We start from the raw sequence: 22593 nt of genomic DNA, 5'->3' as shown, positions 1-22593 counted from the left end.
ACTTTTTCTTTTTTCATTTCCTTCAGAATTGTTCCAACCTTGGAAAAAAAAAAGACGGTGAAACAAATTCTCCCAATAGTAACAATAGAAAGTAAAATGAACCTTTGAAGTTTTTCTATGAACTGTACTTATAATTTTGATAGCTTTCCTGTTTTCTAGCAACAATCCATAGGCTTCAAAATTGCCTGCAGGAACTGTGAAAAGAGAACCAGGTATACAAACAATCATCCTATCATCAGATCTTGAGGTAGAAATCCCAGTTAATAGAATGTGTTGTTCTGCACGTTTTTTTAAATTTGAAAGCAGATGTTGTAATTTTCAGTGAAAGAGAAATGGTTAACTGTAGTTTGTGCTTTGTGCAGGCTAGCAAAAAAGAACTTGTACTTGCTTAAGAACTTGATCATTTCAATGTAGAGTATTTTTTTTTTTAATTAAATTGGTTCAAAAAACAGGCTAAATAAATAATTTATTAATCCTTTGCTTTTCTGAAATTATTTGGAACCCCAATTCTAAATAACCATTAGGGGCCTCACACAAGTGCTGGACCCAGAAGAAGGTAATCTGTATATGAAGGAACAGTCCTTTATAGAAGGGTGGCATGTTGTGACACCTCTTGTGCTGTTGCTTTGCCACACAGACAGTAGAGCTGTCAAATCTCCCTCAAAACTAGAGAGGAAACTTGAGGCTGAACTCCCACTCTGCTTTTAGATAGGGAGTGGGAAGAATTCAGTGTTCTGCCTCTCCCTCCCTCCCTCCATCCCCACCCCTCTACTTCCCAAACTACTACTCAATAGTGGTGGGGTTTTTTATTTGTTTGTTTGTTTGTTTTATTTTAAGTAAGGATATTAAACCCCCCCAAACTTTGGCAATATCCTTTTAAGCTCCATATGCAGCTGCTTCAGTTCTCATCTGTGACACAAACCTCCCCTTCTCCCCTCCTTTTTTTGTATCTGCCTGTTTCCCAGGAACTGGAACTCTTTCATATTTCTTTGTAAATACATTTCTGGTTGGCTCCTAGATTATTTATGTTGTAGATTATTATCCTAGATTATTTATGTTGAAGCTGTAGTATCTGTGTAGGGATGAAGGCAAGGTTTTGAAATTGGAACCTTGCAGTGGGACTGCACATAATACTAAACACATTGAACCAGTGTTTCATAACACCACCTGAAAGCTTTTTTTACTTTAAGAATGGTGGTAACTTCCCCTGCTCAGCTGTGCCGTGGGAAACACACCCTCTTCGTCTGGAATAGCCCAGGAGTCACAGATGGCTGGAGGAGGAGCAGTACTTTCTATAGGGCAGGACATCCAAGGGTGTTTTAGGAATAGAGATGAGACCTGTAGAGTCTGCAAGTCCTACTATGTAGTGATACTGGTGATTGCACTGAAAGACTGCTCTGTGAAAGGCAATTTGCTTGCTGTTCTCTTTTTTGCTGGTTAAAGCCCCAACCCTGCAAACTACAGCCACACAGTTGGCCGTAAACTGTATTGATAATTTGAGGGGATTTGCTGGTTCGTGGGGATACGTGGAAAGGTTTGATAGCAGGATCATAGCCCAGTGCTATGCTGGGGAGCTTTGCAAATCACTGCCATGGCTGTGCTTTTGCTCTACTATCAATACACAGGCCACTGGTGTTAAATGTGCCAGGATACAATATTTTTTTGTCAGCGTTCCAGATCAGCATGCAACCAACTCATGTACATGTATTTCTCTACAAAGGAATAGGTTCCATACTAGGACTTCATAATTTCTATCCTATACATGTATGCCTGTATGTGTGTGTGTTTATTTATTAATTTTCAAAAGTTTAGTACCATTCAGAGTACTCTGACTTCCTTTTCCACCTAGATCGGCAGATTGGTTATTGGACAGAATGGTATTTTATCCACACCTGCTGTTTCATGTATCATCCGAAAGATCAAAGCAGCTGGTGGAATTATTCTAACAGCTAGCCACAGTCCTGGGGGACCTGGAGGAGAGTTTGGAGTCAAGTTTGAGGTTGCCAATGGAGGTAGGTTTTTTTTAATAACACAACATTGCATCTCGATATGATGAAAATATGCTGGCAAGGGTAACTAGCTTACTTTATGTGTTTTTCATTTATTCTGTTAAAACTATGAGGAGTATATGCATATCTCTTTTTTTTTCAGTAATAGCAGTGTATTTGTTTACATGGGTTCATACAGTAAGCATTAACTGTTCACTGAAGTCCTTGTGGTAGCTGTAAGATTCCTATAAACAAAAGGTTTACTATCTCATTTTTATAGCATTGTATGTAGTCTGCCAGATCATTGTAACAGTTCTGATCCTTTTATAAAGATGCCTGTGAGGGAGCTCTGTTTTGCTCATATTTCTGTGTTGCTTGTCTTGGCATTTATTTAAAGCGTGTAATTTCAGAAGTGCTGTAAGCAGTATAACTCGTTGTCTTGTATGGAAGAAAGCACTTCTCATGTTTACCCAGGAAATAACTGCCCTTACCCAGGGAGAGGGTTGTACCATTTTAACTACTGCAATTCCACTGTTGAATAATAGAGGTCGTGTATATAGCTGATGTCTTGTTTTTCAAAATTGGCAAGCTAACACATGTAGGTATGTTTTACATGATATATGTTTTATGTTATAGATTTGTGTACACCTATAAAACATCATGGTGACAATTGCTGACACCTTGTGTACCTCACGCATGTAGAGGGCTTTCCATCTGAAAAAACTGAATTGCTTTTAAAATAATGTTTGCTCCCCCATTTTGAAGGTGGGAGACCTTGAGCCCTTGTCCCTTGTTTGATTGAAAAATGTGCATGGTTAAACCAGTGTGATTTTATAAACAGAATAGACTTGAATCCTGGAGAGATTAAAGGGACTGTGTAAGGTCAGACAGTGAGAAAGCCAGGGTCACAGCACAAACATACCAGAACCAAACCATTACATGCATTAGCACTCTGTAAACTTTAAAACACCACATACACCTAAAATCTCTTTGGTAGATGGGTAACAGTTGGTGGGGCATTCTTTTTAGTGTGCTTTGCCTTTTTAAAGAAAATTCAAACAGGCTGTTAAGCTTTAAATATGAAGCACTTCTCAAGCACAGGCCATGAGGTTCAATTATTTATGATAATCAGCAGGGAGATAATGAAAAGTAGTTGGTTTAAGTTGCAGCTGTGAAAATGGGGGTTAAGTATTAGGCAAGGCTTTTGAACGAAGAGGATGGTTAGGCACCACGACAAGCTTCTGGGGAGAGCTATTGTTGCTCTGCATTCTCGCTCAGTCTATTTTGCAGATCTGGGTCAGGCAGAAGCGGTTTGTTTCTGTAGCTGTAGGAGAGAATGCAGAGAGACACTGTGGGATCTCCTTAGCTGGAAATATCAGTAGACAATACATCCATTTATCAAGGATGATCTGGAGCTAATGAAACCTGTCCTCACCCCTTGGATGGGTTTGGATTAGATGAGTAAGAAGTAATTTTCTAAGTCAAATGAAGAGTTAAGTGACTGTTACTTCCTGTATTGCCTTAGACCATCTGGTACATTGCATCTGAGATGGAACACACCAATTTATGTGGCAAAGCTGCACTGAGTATAGCAGCATTGCTAGAGGAGTGGGAAGTAAGCACTGAAAAGACAGAGGCTTTGGATTAGGAGAGAGAGCACATAAAAGAGAATAAAGGAAGTAATTTTTCGGAGTGGAAGTGTGGCTTTAATATAAGCAATGAAGAGTCAGATAAGCCAGAAAGGACTTTCATTGTAACTCAGACTCAACTCTTGCACTGCATGTAGGATAGCTCATCTGGTAATTGTTGCATCAAGCCTGCAACTTTTATTTGATTGACAGCAAGTCTTTAAAAATAGAGCCAATCTTCAGGATTTGGCAATAAAAGTAATGCACAAGTGAGATGTGATTTCTGTTTCTGAATGACATAACTGTTCCAGGTCATAATTGCTTGTTAAGCAGTTAAGGTATTTTGAATTCTAACAAAGTCACATTTCATTAAGCCGTTAGAGCAAAACTGCAAGAGAACACTACTGTCAAACTGGTAAGACTTTTTAAAATGATAACTATGTCTAATGAAATAATGTGAAACACAAAGCTATCTTACCTTCACCAGTGTGCATTTGCAGAAAGCCCTATGAAACACCAGAAACTGCTGCTGAAGGACAAGTTTTCCTTTAATATGTATGTTGAGATTGCATGTAGAGTAAAAAAATGGCAGTCTTTGGGCAATAACAACAAAGAAAGATGGCTATGGGTTTTTTGGTTCCCTCATCCCCCCTGCCATGGATAATGATTGATTTAAATACTCTATGTGAATCAAAACGTTGCAAGTAACGCACTGTATTTCCATGTTAAGTATTTTCAAAAAATGTTTTAAACCTGTGTTACACTGAAAGAAAAGACCTTATTTGCTATAGTTTTTTGTTTGGGTTTATTCCTTAATAACTCACAAGATATTCAGAAAATGTTTGCTATAGCACTCACTTTTTAAGTAGGGAACCTTCATTAAAAAAAATGACCCACATTCTTTTTTCTTATAGGACCTGCTCCAGATATAGTTTCAGATAAAATCTATCAAATCAGCAAAACCTTGGAAGAGTATGCCATTTGTCCTGATCTCAAAGTTGATTTGTCACGCCTAGGAAGACAAGAATTTGATCTGGAGAACAAATTCAAACCTTTCCGAGGTATTAATGTGTGCTTTTATGCATGCTACTTCCATTGGTTCTAAATGTTAGAATTGCTGCAAAATGATGAAGGGTAATTATTTAAACAAAACTTTAATTTTTCAAAATGCCTTATTACAAGTTCTCAAAATATTAGGCAGTTGTCGTGGTTTAACCCCAGCAGCAACTAAGCACCACGCAGCCGCTCACTCACTCCCCCCCCATCCAGTGGGATGGGAGAGAAAATCGGGAAAAAGAAGTAAAACTTGTGGGTTAAGATAAGAACGGTTTAATAGAACAGAAAAGAAGAAACTAATAATGATAATGATAACACTAATAAGATGACAACAGCAATAATGAAAGGATAGGAATGTACAAATGATGTGCAGGGCAATTGCTCACCACCCACCGATTGATGCCCAGTTAGTCCCTGAGCGGCGATTCCCTGCCCCACTTCCCAGTTCCTATACTATATGTGACGTCCCATGGTATGGGATACCCAGTTTGGGTCAGGTGCCCTGGCTGTGTCCTGTGCCAACTTCTTGTGTCCCTCCAGCTTTCCTGCTGGCTGGGCATGAGAAGCTGAAAAATCCTTGACTTTAGTCTAAACACTACTTAGCAACAACTGAAAACATCAGTGTTATCAACATTCTTCACATACTGAACTCAAAACATAGCACGGTACCAGCTACTAGGAAGACAGTTAACTCTATCCCAGCTGAAACTAGGACAGCAGTATAGGTAAGTGTCGTGTTTGTTTTGCACTTAAGGAAGCTGAGTTACAGACTTCAAGTGCATGAGGCCTCATCATTTAGCCAAATACCTTTACCAAATATATGTGCTTAGGCTTGCTAGTAGTTAAACACCAAACACAAACATTTTAGGACTAGGAACGGTTTGCTTATGGAAGTCTAATTGACAAAAGAGTTTGTGAGACTCTTGGTTTATTCATTCTTTGCTCACACTTTCTGAAAAGTTGTGGGATGTATAAGGCACTGGCCATCCAGTCACTCCAAATGTAAAGGGAGTGCTTAAGCATATGTTTTAATTTTAAGTATGTGAACACTTTTATGCCTATACTTCATTTAAAATGAGCTAACACAGCCATTTTGTCCTGAAGGAGTCAAAAGCAAAGGAAGGGGTCCAGACAATATTTCAAATACTGTAAAACTCTGTGTGGCCTCAAGAACTCTTCCTCATTCCTGATGTCCTAGAATAAAAGCCAGTTTAAAGCCACTGAAACATTATATTTTGAGACAAAAAACAGCTTGATAAAGTTTTTGATGAAAAAAAATCTTAAATTACGAATTGTTTGATTGCAAAGAACATGTTCGGCTTTTTAGGCAAACAAAAAGCAAATAAAATTCAGCTCCAGCACCACTCTGGAATCATATGATTGCCACAGTTTTAAGTTTTGCTTTTTCAACTTTTTAATCTCTCCAAATTGTGTTTTTCTAAATGAAAATGAGACACCTCTCCCCCTCTCCCCGCTACAGGTAGTATAAAAATAGATTTAAAATAATTGCAATTTGTCTGAATGTTTTTCTAAGGAAAAATTGTTTCCCAATCATCTCTTCCCAGAATCCCTCATCCTGGGACAGTAGAGCTGCCAGGGATCTCTACTGAAGAAGCAATGTAATTAGCTTACAAGAGCATGAAAAAGTATAGTTTACACAGGTCTAAATGCAGAATGAAAGTGCAGAAAGAATGAAAATAATTTTAAAAGTATTTTAAGATACTATCTGATGTATTTAAAACTTCCACTCTTTCAGTTGTATGAACTAACTCCTGTGAATCAAGGGTACAGAGGTGTTGAAGCAACTGAGAGTAAATCAGTTGGGTTTGGCAGGAGCTAAAATAATTTTTAGACTTTAATCCTACATGCAGTTTATCTTAACATGTGTGAGCAGATCCACTGAAATTGAGGCATTTGTTCATATGTGTAAAGCTTAGAGCCTACTTAAACATCGCTCGTAGGGCATAGAAGATATGCAGTAATGTAATTCCAGTGAATCCTTGAGACTTTCAACATATACCATAGAATTAACTCATTTTCAAATAGCTTTTACAGGTTGTTTTTCAGCCTTGAGAGCCTTTTTTTTTTTGTTTCTCCATTCAAGTGTATTGTTGCAATCTATTCTAAGTGTTTTTCTTAGGCTCAAAAAATGTCTGTGTCATTTTCATGTTATCCTAAAGAAGAGCATTAGGGTGAGATCAGTGTTTCTGAGGAAAACTACCTGATATTCCAAGTAATAATTTCACTTGTAACTAAAATATTTCAAGATACTTATTTAACCAGATAAAAAGACATTTGTATAACATATGCTTTTTAATTTAATCAGGAAAAGTAATACGTTCCAATATGACTGAGAAGCATCACTTTTGACAGTTGTTTGGTAACTGCTTTCATTTTGACAGACTTACTTTCATTAATTCATTTTAGTTCAATGTTTTACATCCAAAAGAACTAGGAAAATTGTAGCACTCTGTTTCTATGAATTTAGAATTCAGATTAGTGAGACCTTAGCAAAAAACAGATGTTGTATCTGAGCTTAACTTTCCTAAATCAGTGAGATATAGAATGAAAAAGTATAGTAGTAGATTGACGACAAACTGGAGACAGATATTCTAGGTGCCAAAACCTAGAAGAATAGGCTGTATGTCTCTCCTGATGGGATGATGCAGGTGGATACTGCTGTAAGATAGAAGAATAGAAACTTGGCATGTACATCTTCCATCCTCTGAGAATAAACCTGTTTAGCTTGAAAAGTTGTTTAGTGATTTAGTGAATGATAAATAGTTTACTTTGATATAATGTACTCTCATGATTTTTTTCAGTGAAATAGGAACTGTCAGCTTACCTTATCTCTGTAGTTCTTTACCAGGCAAAACTGTTACTTTTGCAAGGCTTAAAGCTTGATGGTAGCCACAGTGAAATCAGTGGAAGTGTTTGACTTTGTCCCTATGGGCTTCAGAGCAAATCCATATTACGCAGAGGTTGCACGCTTTGATTTTAGTTGAGGTGCATGGCTGGTGGAAGTGAACTGGAAGAAATATTTTCCCATATGTGAACTGTAATGGTTTTTTTCTACCTAATTTTTCTAGTGGAAATTGTGGATTCTGTGGATATCTACCTCAATCTCCTTCGAAGTATCTTTGACTTCAATGCGATCAGAAATTTGCTGACCGGACCCAACCAGATTAAAATAAGGATTGATGCCATGAATGGAGGTACAAACTTAAGTTGCTATCAGGACAAAATTGTAGGTACACTGCAATACTTTCCCAATAAAGGTACAGCGTATATAAGTCAGACTTTTTAGTAAAGTTAAGGGTAATAAGAAAGGATTTGAACATTATACTAGTAACAAAGGCAGTCTTAACAATGGGTTAGGTCCCTTATTAGGTAAAGAGGTTTATCTTTCTTGTTAAAGAAATGAAGGCACATGTGTCCAATAAATGTTCTCTTTCTGCATTTGGAAGCAAGCAGGATGAGGTAATCTTGCCATGAGAGGGTGACGAAGTATGTTGCAGGGTGCTGTAACCAAGCAGGTTACAAGGCAGTATCTACTAAGATTTAATTCTAAACGGTGTAAAATTAGTTAAGTCTCAATAAATTGCACCCAAGAATCCTTAAAGAGTTTGCTGAGACCTCTGTCTCACTAACATTAACTATTAAAAAATTTCAGTGTACTGGGGGCAATATGAAAGAAGATGTCACAGAAGACAGCAAGGGGACCAATTTTGTGCAAATATGAAAAAATTATGACCTATGTCACTTGAGGAAACATAGATATTTATGAGATTTATCTTAGGCTACATCATGAAAAAATAAATAAAGAGATCTACAGATAATGACTTCAAGGGTAGGAATGTAAGTGATGCTGTTCAACATTATCATATGGAAGTCAAATTCTATCAAACAAACCAGGTTTCATTCTTTAACAGGATTACAAAACCAGACTGATAAAGGGAGCTGGATACACTTACAAAACATTTGTGAAGCATTTTCTCTAGTACAGCATGATAGTCACTGTTCAAAAGATCATAGTGGGCTTACAGTCAGTGTGAACACCCAGTTTTGCCAAGGTATGGCAAAAGGGCAGATGATGTCCTTGAACAATGCAGAGGGAGCAATGAGGATGGCACTGCATCCTGTTATGTACAATACTGGAGAGAATGTTACTCAAATAGTTTGGAGAGCTCTGATGTCCAGATCTATAACTGAGTATTGAAAAATCTTACATGTGGTCAAAAAGATGCATAGTCTGGCTCAAGGTTAGAAAAACTGATGCATCACAAAAATTTTATAAGACCGAGTTTGTTTACTTTATTTACAAGGTGATGGAGAATTGGCTTTATGACTTTGTATCTTGGTGGAGAAATAGTGATACTATAATACATGGTACATGTACAGTAAGTGTATACAAGTGTATATATTTGTTTATACAAGAGAAAGTTGTTTTGGTTTTTTTTCTACAGAAGAATTATTTCTCAGTCTTCTATTCCCCAAAATACCAAAAAGAATCAATAGTAAGAAGTTGAGGCCAGACAAATTCAAACTGACATGTAGCTCACATGCTTATGGGTAACAGTGAATAACCACTGGAGCAATCTACCAAAGATAGTTGGGATTTGTCCTTCTCTGGGAGGCATCAGATCAGAAGACTTTCTGCATGAGATGCATTAGCCTAAAGTGAGTCATCAGCCACAATATACTGAACTTTAGAGAGGACAACATGTGTATGAGCACAAACTGTCTTCCAAAGTTTGCTTTCTCTCTGCACCTCTAGAATATGCTTTTATGTCTGTAGACATTGATAGTTCAACATCAGCATAGAAAAGAGTAATTTATCAGGACTCTACTCTTGATAAGAGCCTGAATCATTGTTTGCTGTATATTTTACAGAATTAGCATCTAAATTTTCATGAACACAAGCTTCTCACATAGTTTTACCTTGGATTACAATTGCTCCAGTTTGCAAGATTTGGGAGTAAAGTAGGAGAAGAGAGCATGAGAGAGTGAGCAATCACTCATGAATTTTTTATCTGTAAGTGACCTGTTCATACCTGCCTCAGGGATGCAGAAAGCTCAGTCAGTTGTTAGTGTCTGTTCAGCCAATGAATGCATATAATAATTATTATATATAATAGCATAAGCTGGGGTCTTAGTTGACCATATCTTTAAGAAAATAAAGAAGTTATTTTGGAAATAGTTTTGAGAAGGTTTTTATTTATTATCTACATAGTAGTAACTAAAATGTGGTAAAATTCTTTGGTGGACAAACCTGTTGTAATTTTAACGCGAATTGGAATGTTGAGGTTATTTCCCATTTGTATTCCCCTCCTGTTTACTTTCCTTGCTATTATGTGTTAAACTGTTGTTTGCATTCCAGGATACATAGAATAGCATCTTATTTTTATTCTAGTGAACCACCCCCCCCCCCATGTGTATAATTTCTTTACTTAATAATGGGTAAATAAAACTTGCATCTTTCACTATTCAGTGATTACTTTTTCACTTCCACTAATAGGGAATCAATTTTTAATGATGAATTGCCAATTGATTATTTACGGGGGGGACAATCACATACTCATTTGTGAAATAATAGTTTGTTTTTTGTTGCTAGGACAGATCTATAGAATTGCTGAAAGTATGTTTTATATCAAGTCTCATGGTGCTGTGAAAAATTTGAATATCAAGCATATGCTTTTGTGATTGCATGGCAGATATCTGTTTTTGCAGTTATGGGACCTTACGTGAGAAGAATCCTGTGTGACGAATTGGGAGCTCCTGCAAATTCTGCCATAAACTGTATTCCTCTGGAGGATTTTGGTGGACAGCCTCCTGATCCCAATTTAACGTATGCAACTGCCTTGCTGGAGGCTATGAGAGGTGGTGAATATGGATTTGGAGCTGCTTTTGATGCTGATGGAGTAAGTATTTTGACCTGTCTGGAGGTTTCACCATAGTTGTTTTGTCTGCCGTCAGATATGGGACATGTATATTTGCTTTTCAGTAAGCCCTTGAAGCTGAAAGTGATATTACTTTCAGGTACAGATGATAGCATTTGCAACCCATAAATCAGACACATATGTTGTAATTTGTCTCTGCAGATGACTGGAAATCAAGCAGGATTTGAATGCAGAATGAGAACTCTTTAAATATTAGGCTGGTTTTATCTTGTACTGGCACAACAGTTTTATTCCCTGCTTAGGAGGAGACAGCATATATAGATGATACAGACTTGTCACCATAAGTAGTAGCTAAGTTAAGTCTGTTTTGGTTAGCATCATAAATTGAGGGAATTTTGGCTAAATAAAGCACTGAATCACAATCTCTGTTTTAATTTTTCTATGTCATATTATCAGCATTATAAACAGCAAAGTATTACAGAACACTTTCTGTCCTGACAGGGTGGGAGAAAGATGAAAAGGTTCTGAAGAACAGAAGCTGTTTTCTGTTGTCAGTAAACACAAAACACCCTCCTACTCCCCGTATAGTGTGTGTCATTGCCAGAAAGATTCTCCCACCCAAGCATTCCCTGGCAGGAACAGACTTACTGAAGTGTCATGTAGGAGGCTGAAGCTAGGGACTTATCTGGAGCTTTGATTTGCAAGGCTGGAGGGAGCAATGTTGTGATAATGAGAATATAAACCTGCCAGGGTGATGCCAATAAATTATTCTGCCCAAAGAGGGATGCGAGTAAGCCAAAGCGTCTTCTTTTTTTCCCTACCTATAGTGGATCTAATAAAAGAAATTGCCACTCCCCAAAACATGGAATTCAAGGTGCTTTTTTGAATTTCTTTTCTTCTCCAGGACCGCTACATGATCCTTGGCCAAAATGGTTTCTTTGTTAATGCGTCAGATTCATTGGCTATAATTGCTGCCAATCTGTCTTGCATTCCATACTTTTGTCAGATGGGTGTCCGAGGATTTGGCAGAAGCATGCCTACCAGCACAGCCCTGGACAAGTAAGATGAAACATTTATTTGTATCACCTTAGTCATTACATTAGTTATCTCTCTGTTTTGTACTACGTAGCAATTCCAAGATTGTGAAGTCTTCTAATAAGAGCTTCTAATTTTCACAATCTTTATGTGCTTTATTGTTTTAACTAGTTCTGATGATATTTTGATCTTACCTGGACAAATTTTACCCACCTTTACTTGGATGAAAATAGTTTAATTCAGCCTGGAAAAGAAATAAATAGGTTAAATCTTTCTGAGACTACAAACAGCTGGCTGGTAATCCCTTTTCCAAATAACTTTGCTCTTTTTCTTAGTAAATAATGGTTTGCAGCCTAATCTAGCAGCCCTTCTTATGAAAGTCATGGAAGTTTAAAACAGATGAAGTACTAATTCAGTACTAAACAAGCATTTAAAAAACCGCAAACAAAACCCCCCTCTTATTTTAAGCCGTTGAAATATATCATCTATTATGATACAAAATGTCCCAGAAGGAATGCAGGCAGTCATGAAATCTATGCCCAGTTTCAAGGCAGGTTAAAAGTATACCTAAAGCTATTTCTGACAAGTCTTAAAAGATTTGCTGGGTGTGCGTGCTGTGGCAGCAGCTGAATTTTGAACAAGTCTTATCCAGGCCTAAATTTTCTGTAAGTAGTGGTGTTAAGAGGATTAAGCTAAATATTATTGCCTTTTATATTCCGTGTGGGAAGAGCACTCACTGAGTCAATTGTGCCTCAGTGTTGATCTGGTTGCATAGCTTTACTAACACAAGAATGATCTGCTGCCCCCATTAAATGTGTCTAATCAGGAAACAGTAATTTTGAAGTGAAATGTAGCTTGTATGAAAAGGTTGATTGCTCTGTGCAAAGCAAGGATATTAGGGTGCTTCCCTATTCAGGAAATTTCTGGAAGTTGCTAAATTCAGAGCTAGCAGCTTCCTCTAATGCTTGACAGAGTCTTCAGGGAAATATTCCTTACTTGTAGGTAGATGGTCTAGTTTAAGGAAATAGTGATGTCAGGGTTTGCTGTATTTTATTTATTCTGTTGAGAAATCCCAAAATCTCATTGTTTAAGTGAAAGTTACTATTATATTGAAATACTATGTAACATAAACAGAAGTTCATTTTGGATATAAACCCAAGGATATCTGCACTTCTGTAAGACTTGAAGAAACAGTGACATTTAAATATGTTTGTCTGTCTTTTTAAAGTTTGGTAAATATGTCAGAAAGTATGAATGTACTGAAGTCCCCTTCAGTAACACTGTGACTATTTGAATTATGTTCTTCACAATGTTTACTTGACCTTCTGGAGCACAGATCGTCTCGTGGTGATTACTGCCTTATTTAGTTCTGCAGAGCTGAGTCTGATTATTAAATAAAACAATTGATAATGATGAAAAGACGTAAATATTTTCCCACCCATTCTTACAAATATTTATTATTAAGAAGTTTGCAGTCTGTATCCAGGACACTTGAATTTTTTTTTCTTTCATTTTGTGGTTGTCTTTGTTTTCCTGAAGATTTAAAAGTTACATGTTTTCAAAGTTGATTACTTTTTTTTTGTGACTCATTAGTACACATGACAGTCCAAAATACCTGAATTTTAGTTTCCTGTAAAAATGCCATAATGTTGTCTAGAGATTCTCATGCTTTGGTGGCCAAAGTTGTATAAATTGCTTAATTTATGAGTGCCAGTGCTGAACTCACTCATTGAAGAGCCAAGCCTAGACCTGAAATCACAGTCAGTAGTTCATCTTAAGCAAGTCACTTTTCCTATATAAAGCTGGCTACATGGATTGGGACACAGTAAGGAGTATCATAAACACCTTTCTTAGAGGTTCACTGCATGAATTATTGAGCCATCGTGTCTTCCAGGATTCCCAATGAAGCCCACCATAAGGAACTGCTGGACTACCAGGAAAGATGGTTGTCTGTAAGAGTTATTTTTGAGTAAAATCATAGAATGTCATTGTCTGAAATCCAATATATTGCTTCAAGGAGTGGCTAACAGAGAGGTCGATTCTTGGTATAGGTTTCATGTTGAACTGAATTCCAATTTCATGTATCTATAAATGTAAGGTACAGTTCCACCAGTGTCAGTGAAATCCTCACCCAGTGGGACAGTGGGTGTAAAAGAATATGTGTAAGGCATTCATGATTTCCATTCCCATGGACTAACTGGCCAACTTGCAAAAAAAAAAAGCCTTTGGGAAGGACACGAATATTCCCAATACAATGAGGCAAAAAGAAAAAAGAAAGATTGAGCAATTCTATGTAAAATTAGCAGACTAGTATAATGTTTAGTGTTAAAATTTTAAAACCTCAATCTGTACTTCTGCAATAGGAAAGGAAATCCTTTCTCTTCCAAAATGTGATGTCTGATACCAGACAGCATGCTGTTTAGTGCGAGGGACAGCATCTTCTCTGTGGTTGCTGCTCCATGTCTCACCTCCAATATAATAAAATCAGTAAGGAAAATATTTTGTGCTCTGAGTAGAACAATCAGAAAGGAATGGATGACACTGCTTGCTTAAGTCCTGTGGTAAGTTTCAGGTTACTGCTTACTAGTGTATGCTTTACATCTATTTCTTTCCTTTTATTCCTTTTTGATAGACTGGTTTTATGTGCTCCAGGGGCAACTGTCACAGAACCCTTTTGTATATCTACCTGTAAAGCTTATGCTTCAAGCTCACGCTCTGGAAAGAAAACGTTAAAAATTAATTTAAAAACTGTACTGTGACTATTAATACTGGCAGAAAAGAAGGAAATAATCACAGAATAGCAGAGGCTGGAATAGTGAGCATCATGTAGTCCAACACCTGGGTTCAAAGCACTGTCAGCTAGAGTGGGTTGCTGAGAGCCATGTCCACTTGGGTTTTGAGTATCTCCAAGGATGGAGACTCCACAGTCTTTCTGGGCAACCTGTGATGGTATTTCACCACTCTCAGAGTAGAAAAGTTTTTTCATAACTAGAAACAAAATTTCCTCAATTTCAGTTTGTGCCTATTGTGTCTTGTCCTATTACTGGGCACCGTTAAAGAGCCTGGCTCTGTCTTCATTACTCCCCCCATGCCCTATTGGGTATTTATGCACATTGACAAGATTTCCCCCCTTAACCTTCTCTCTTTGAGGCTTAGCAATCCCATCTCTCTCAGCCTCTCCTAGTATGACAGATGCTTCAATCCCTTAGTGAACTTTGTGGCCCTTTTCCAGGAGTGCTCCAGTAGGTCCAAAACTGGACTCAGGACCCCAGATTTTGTCTCACCAGTGCTGAGTAGTGAGGAAAGGTCAATTCCCTTCACCTGCTGGCAATGCTCTTCTAATGCTACCCAGGATGTTGGCCAGCTTTGCCATAAGGGCTTATTGCTGGCTTATGGTAAACTCACAGTCCACCAGGACCTCAGGTCCTTTTCTGAACAGCTGCTATCCCACTGTTTGGTCCCCAGTATGTACTGGTGCCAGGGATTATTCCTCCCCATGTGCAGGGCTTGGTGGCATTGCCCTGTATTGGCTTTCATGAGGTTCCTGTGTGCCAGTTTCTCCAGCCTATTGAGGTCCATCTGAATGGCAGCACAGTCTTTTGGTATATTACTCCTACAGTGTTGTCTCATCTGTAAACTTGCTAAGGGTTCACTCTACCCTATCCAGGTCATTAATGAAGATGTTAAACAGTATTGGCTACAGTATTGATCTATGGGGGGCACCCCTGGTGACAGGCCTCCAGCTGGATTTTGTGCTGCTGATCACAACCATCTGAGCCTTGGAATTCAACCACTTTTCAATCCACCTCACTGTTGACTTACCTATGTTTTGTCATTTTGTCTGAGAGGATGTAATGGGAGAGAGAGTTGAAAGCCTTGCTAAAGTCAAGACAGACAATATCCACTGCTCTCTTCTTATTCTCTGAGCCAGTCACTTCATTGTAGAAGGCTATCCGGTTGGTCAGTCATGATTTCCTCTTCATAAATCCATGTTGTCTACTCTTGGAGGACCTTCTTGTCCTCCATGAGTTTGGAAATGATTTCCAGATTAGTCGCTCCATCACCGTCCCAGGGATTAACGTGAGACTGACTGGTTTGTAGTTCTCTAGATAGTCTTTCTTGCCACCCTTTAAGATTGGGGTGATATTTACTTGCTTTCAGTCCTCAGAAGGCTCCCTCAATTGTCACAACCTTTTGAAGATAACAGAGAGTGGCCTCGAAGTGACTCTCAGCACCTGAAACCTCATGGACTTGTGTATGTCTAGTTTGTTTAAGTGTTCCCCAATGTGTTCCTCCTCTACTGAGGGTAGGTCTTCCTTGCCTAAGACTTCCACTCATACCTCACCTAATTCTTATCTTTAGAAGAAGACCCTTGTGTTACATAGTACTAGTTATAGTAGAAAATATGAATTGTTAAGGTGAGTGAAACATCTGACAGTGAAAGCTTGTGGGTATTGGTCAAAATTTACTTAAATGAAGTCCTAATGAACTTCCAAATAGTGATTTTAATGAAATAAGTAAAAAGTTTTGAGTGACAAATTGTCATCTGATGTTAGCTATAATCTATCCTGTTTGCCTAACTTTCCGGAACTGCTTGGATTTTGCTTTCTTTGCAGCTATTAACTATCTGTAGTTACACCAATGCTAAAGATTTTGTTAGAAGCTTCTAAAATGGACATCAAAACATGCGTCCAAATATTTATGGTGGGTTGACCTTGGCTGGCTGGCTGCCAGATGCCCACCCAGCTACTCTCTCATTCCCCCTCCTCAACAGGACAGGTGGAGGAAGTGGGATGAGAGTGCTCATGGGTTGAGGTGAAGACAGGGAGATCACTTACCAATTACTAGCATGGGCAAAAGACTTGACTTGAGAAAAATTAATTTAATTTATTGCCAATTAAAACAGATTTGGATAATGAGAAACAAAAACCCCACAAATTAAACCAACACCTTTTCCCCAGTCCTTTTTCCTAACGCTTAATTTCACTCCATCATTACTCTACCTTCTCCACCCTAAGTGGTGCAGGGGGATGGGGAATGGGGTTGTGGTCAGCTCATAACAGCTCCCCTCTGCTGCTCCGTCTTCCTCACACTGTTCCCCTGCTCCAGCGTGGGCTCTCCTCATGGGCTGCAGTACTTCAGGAGAAAATTTGGTCCAGTGTGGGCTCTCCACCAGCTGCATTTCCTGCCAGGAAATATCCATCTTTTCCACCATGGTTCTCCCCATGGGCTGCCTGGTAATCTCTGCTCCAGCAGCTGGAGCAGCTCTTCTTCCCCCTCCCTCTTCTCTGACCTTGGTGTTCATGGGCTGTTTCTTCCTCAGTCCTCACTGCTGGGCAGGTTTTTGCCCTTTTTGAGTATGTTTTTCCAGAGGGGCCACCAGCTTGGCTGCTGGGCTCAGCTGTGCCCTGTGGTGGACCTGTTGTAGCTGACTGGAACTGGCTGTGTCTGGCATGGGGCAGTCCTGGCCTCTGCTCACAGAGGCAACCCTGCAGTCCCCCACTGGCAAACCCTGCCTCGTTCACCCAGTACCACGTCTAAAACAAATCCCTTAAATACTTCTCTCACATCTGGACTGTCATTAATTCAAATCAGCATTTATTCCATTTGAGGTAGTAGATGCATAGCAAACCTTCTTATATACAAAGATTTAAGTGGTAAGTTTTGTTCTTATTCATAACCAGTCTACATCCATGGGTTTCTTAGACATGTCCCACCTACCTTGCTAGATTTAATCTTGAAGTATGACACCTTGAGTTAGTTATAATTTGTCCTTTAATGCATGTGCAGTACCATTCAGTTCAATGGAAATGGTTATTTAAAAATACTTTGAAAAGTATTTCTTGTTAGCAAGTTAGAAGAAATAAATAAAGGAAAAGGACTTTCAGGCCAACTGTTATCAACATCATGTAATAGAATGGACAAGAATAAGAACAACACTTGATTAACAAGGGATGGAAAACACACTTAATAAACAGAGTACTTAAAAAAAGATTTCTACTATGCTGTTGAGTGCTGATATTCTTTATTTTCTGTATTTTGTTGTTCCAACACTAGAAATAGAGAAACTGTGCTAAAATAAAGGTGATTGGAAAGGACATGGCAACATTGGTAATAGTAGGTGCAGTAGGGTAGCAGAAATAGTGCCTAGGAAAAGAAAAGAAACTTATATTCTACTTGTTAGTCTTCCTGAAGAAGTTAGAAAATGCTAACTTAAAGCACATCTAACTAGGATTTAATAATACAGTCACTACTATAGTAAAAAATTAAAATGTGGAAATCTTTTTCCCAATGGGTGTTAGCAGAGCAGGGAAACACATAATGATGGTCAAAAGAATCCTGTATGTGAATATCCCTTAATTTTTTTTCATGAGAGAAAGATGAATTCTGCTAGTAATACTTCATTGTATTTGATGGTGTCAACACAATGTCTCTGGGATAACACTTCTTCAGTCGTCAGAGCCCTGCTATTATCTGAAAGGTGTAGTTCGATTTTTGTCTACAAAGTGAATCTTCTTGTAGTGTACCCAACTGTCTTTTTTGGCCTGCTTCTGGACCTTGGTAATAAGAGTAGCTCTCGTGAGGGAATTGGATCAACTCCTGTCCATTTGGCTGCTGTCTTCTGAGGTCATGGGCCTCTCTCCTGAAGTTTGTGCTAGAGAGCAAATGAAAACCACCTCTTCTTATAGTGCGTCCATGTTGTATGGCCACAGTTTATCCTAAATCATTGTACTAGAGCTTTTCCTTAGCTATAAAAAAAAATAATCATACATAGTACTTGAAAGAAAGGATTTAGAAAATCTGATGCTTTTTAGTTTAATAGTTTTTCACAGTGCATTATTAAACTTAAATGGAAAGGAGCAATAATCTAGAGGACTCTAAATGTTGCTTAGGAGTACAGCATTAAGAAATAGACCAGTGGATTACAAGGGAATTCACTCAATGTTTTTAACATTTACATGTGTTTGCCTGAAGTGACTGCTGGAATATACTAGTATGTACTGCAGGGGAAGTGTAACACTTGGCAGGAAACATCTGCTTTGATATGCTCCAACATCAACAGCATTGTGGCAGTACGTCTTCAGACTTCAATTCTCTGGCAATATGTACCCTTAGGTTGGTGTTCTTTTTCTTGTGAGGAATGCAAAGCTGTGTACCCTGTTTCACAAACTATTCTTTTTTCATATCCTTGTATTTTGATTTATCTGATGTCTGCATAACAGGAAAGGAAATGAAATACTGAGATGTTAGCTAGTGGTGTACAAAATGAGAATCACAAGGGTGAGTCAAAATTGTTTCTGTGGGAATTACGAAGCTGGGTGGGCATGGAAAATAGCAGTCAAGTTGCTACAGGAGAAGAGGGTTGTTGAGAGAATACTACTGTGGCTAGCATTATCTGATACCTTGTTTCTACAGCCAGGCCATTTCAAGGGCAGATAGATGCTCTGATTGTGCTTACCCTGAGCAAAGTGAAGTACCTTACCACACAGCACCCTGCCACTTTACATCTGGTAGCCCATCTTTTAATGCAACTTTGACACATCAGTGTTCTGTTTGCTGATGGTCCATTTACTATCTGGTCAGCTAGAGGCAGGTTTTAAGGGGGCCTGCAGTGATAGTGACTATTCTGACTTGTTTAAAGAGGTGTCTTCGTGCAGTGAAGGGCAGAGATGTGATGAGCTCTAAACAAGCTGTGCTGGGTGCAGGAAGGGGGCTGACCCTGGCAGCAAGAAACTCTTAAATTCACAGTGCTGCTGGTTTAGAGTGGGGTCCATTTTGTCTGAAGTACAGCATGAAGCTTTGCTTAAACGGCTCTGTGTGCTTGTTTCTTTAGTTCAGGAGCCTCAAACATTATAAGCAGCAATGAATAATACAGACAGGATGAAAAGCATTAATTCATATAACCATCTTCTTACAATTACTTTGCCCAGCTACCTGGCAAAGTTTGCCTAGTTATGGCAAAGGCTGGATTTCTGCTTACTCGTTATTATCAGGTGGGTTGCCTCTCTTACTGCTTTGAGAGGAGCAGCACTGCTCCAGGAGTTTCTACTTCATTGTGAGAATTAGGAAACAAAGCAAGAGTTGGCTGTTTGGTAGGAATTGCCCAAGAAGAGCTGCTCTCTTCATTCTCAGCTTTGGTCAGTTTGCTTTTGTCTCTTACTCCCACCTGGAAGCACTAGAGAAGCAAATTATCTCCACTAACAAATAATGAACATTTCTCTTTGCCATTTAAAACACAGTTACAATAGAAGGAAACCAGAAGAGCATAATAAAGCTTGAATAATGGGCTAGTGCATACTGTGTTATGTCAAAGTCAAACTATGCACAAAAATTGATACTTTGATGGGAAGGTGAAGAAAGAAGGGCTGACTGTTCCTCTGCACGTGGTTCCTAGGGCCTGGTACCAGCAAGGACAGCACTGTTGGGAGTCAGTGGTATAAACCCAGGTCTCAACCAGGCAATGCAGACCCAAGGAGACCTTCTTTCCTCTTGAAGCACTGGATCCTTCCTATATGTGTTTGTTGAGGGATGTATTGTCCAGTGTAAGTGCTTCTGCTGCTTATTCCTGTAAAGCTTAGTCTGTCCTCTGTAAACACTGAAAAAGTTTTTGGATCAATTAATGGACGGGGCCTGTTATTGCTGTTTAACAAGCAGTAGCAGTTAAAGAAACCTCTGGCCATGGAGAACAGCACACCACATTCCACTTGTGCCTTTGTGTTTATTTCCTCATTTACAAATCCTGCATGGATTTTTTTGTCTGTTTTGTCTTGTGAATCTGTAGCTTATTGTTTCTTTGGAACCATCTGCTTTTCTTCTGTATGGTTGATCATCTGTTTTAATGAAGAAGTTTGTGCCAGAAGCAGGATACATGCTGTGCATTTCTTTCTCTACATGGACGTCCTTTACTGTTGAGTTGTAAGGGATTCTTCCAACATAAAGACTTCTCCAAGTTATAAATACACCTTTCTGCACGGTTGATACTGCATTCACTCTGTGACTGTGATTTGTTCAAGTTATGCCAGTTGTGACCTCACTCCTTTTATCTTCCTTCAGTAGGAGAAGTCAGTCTCACTTTCCCTTATCTGGAATAGGCTTGCTGTGAATTTTTTAAGACACCCCTGTCAAACTGAGTCCATGTCACATACAAGCAGTTTTTAAATTAGATGGAGCAGAAGGACAAGTTCTGTTCTGGAATGCTGCAGAAGGACAACTGCATAAAACCTTGAAGCATAATGGAAACTTGTTGAGCACTGTGATGGGAAATTTATTCAGGACTTGTAACCTTTTAAATAAAATTGCAATATTAAAAATAGCCATATGTGTCCTCTGTATACTTGTATATCTAGTAAAGAATGGTAGTTTTTCTGTATCAGCTTTCAAATATGTTATGCAGCTAAATGTTTTACTTACACAGATAGGACATGTTTGAAAAGATTTGTGGAGAAAAAGCAACAACTGTCATTACAAGGCATTGATGTCCTTTTGCTAGCTGTACCTTTCAGTTTTATTTCTACAATGTGCTTCTAATCTAGCTGTTATCCTTTCATCCCTGAATGTTTTTTAAGCAGTGGAGGTGATGTATCATTGCAAATATTTTCAAGGATATCTTTAAGGATCTTAGTCTTCTTTGTATTTTCTTTGATACTGGATTTGGTATGCTTTAGTATAGTATGGTATATTTGGCTGTTGCAAGTCCACCATATTCTTGGCTATCCCGTGTTTCATTATCCTAGCCTGCACTGATGAAAGCATGCTGCCCACTGTGGTCATGGCAGGCCACAGGTATGTGGGGTAAGTGGGCAGCAGCAGTCAGACTTTCAGATATTTTCTCAGACAAAGATGAGGATGAACCTCTCTCAGTGTATTGCATACTTTTGAACTTTGCAGCAGAGAACTGATTGATACTGCAACTTCAGTGTTCTTCAGTGGCTGCATTTCATTGCTTCTGAAGAAAAGGACAGAAAACATGTCGGTGTCCTGTGAAATATCAGTAGAAAACTCTTGTGTTGTCCTTTACGGATGGATAGCAAGAGAGGCTAGGCAGTCCTGTGGCTTACCTCCTTTTACTTGGCACACAAGTTAGTTTTTGGGTCTGAGAGGCATTCACTGGCCAGTTCTGAGCCTGAAGGCAACTGATCCCTATTAAGAATGGCAGGCTGCAGAGCAGCCTTACCCAACATACAGCTCTTGCTCTCACTCATCAGTAGTTGCATTCTGGCCTGTGCCTGGACTGGACAGCCATATCTGCTTACCCTCAAATGAGCAGGTTCATTGGTTGTGCAAGGTGCAGCTTTCAGGACTGAGTACAGAAAGGTGTATTGAAAGCTCTCTTCATTTAAAAGGAAAAAGGAAAGCTCTCTTCATTTAAAGGAAAAGACGAGTTGAAAACTACACAGTGCTCTGTTTCCAACTTAAAATTTAGTTGCAAATGAGGTCAGTTGTCCACCAAAGTTAGACAAAACAAGATTTGGTGCTTGGTGACTTGACTTTTGTTAAGAAATGGGTTTATTTGCAATTCTCACAAACAAACAGACTTTTGTCTGGTCTTAATATACCACATGTGAAAAACTACCTGAGAAAAATAAACTTTTGCAAAACATTCTGAGCAGGCCTTGCACTGTGCAATAGATAGATGTTGGGTAACAGAAAGTCCACAGTTTTCTTAGTGCTGCATCTGTCTTATATCTCAAAAAGTATACAGCTATAAATAAACAACAGGAATTCCTACAAATGTCCTGATAAAAAAGTCCAAAAGTGTTTTAATTGAAACAATCTGAGGAAGTTTACAGTGAGTCAGTTACATAAGACTGTGACTACTAAAAGAAAGTTTAAAATAAAGGCCCCTTTTCTTTCAAGGGCTTACGCAGTCTTATTTTATGCTTCAACCTAAAAAGGCTGCCACGTGGATTAGCGTGTCGGAACATGTTTTGCCTGTGCTGGACAGCACAGCTGGTATCAGCCCAAGAGTAACCTCTCCCATCAAAG

At 38.7% G+C, this 22593-nt stretch overlaps 1 protein-coding gene across 1 annotated transcript in view; it reads left to right on the top strand.

Moving 5' to 3' along the window:
• PGM5 (phosphoglucomutase 5) overlaps positions 1 to 22593 on the top strand; it is a 78259-nt gene that overhangs the window by 6743 nt on the left and 48923 nt on the right. The window contains exons 2-6 of the mRNA XM_075020008.1: positions 1850 to 2012; positions 4531 to 4677; positions 7762 to 7887; positions 10403 to 10593; positions 11477 to 11631. Coding sequence (XP_074876109.1) covers positions 1850 to 2012; positions 4531 to 4677; positions 7762 to 7887; positions 10403 to 10593; positions 11477 to 11631 — 782 coding nt within the window. The remainder of the gene's footprint in view (positions 1 to 1849; positions 2013 to 4530; positions 4678 to 7761; positions 7888 to 10402; positions 10594 to 11476; positions 11632 to 22593) is intronic.

Source organism: Buteo buteo, chromosome Z (genome assembly GCF_964188355.1).
Source record: "Buteo buteo chromosome Z, bButBut1.hap1.1, whole genome shotgun sequence".
Taxonomy (NCBI): Eukaryota; Metazoa; Chordata; class Aves; order Accipitriformes; family Accipitridae; genus Buteo; species Buteo buteo.
Note: the sequence above shows the minus strand (reverse complement) of the source record. Positions and strands in the feature narration are given on the sequence as shown.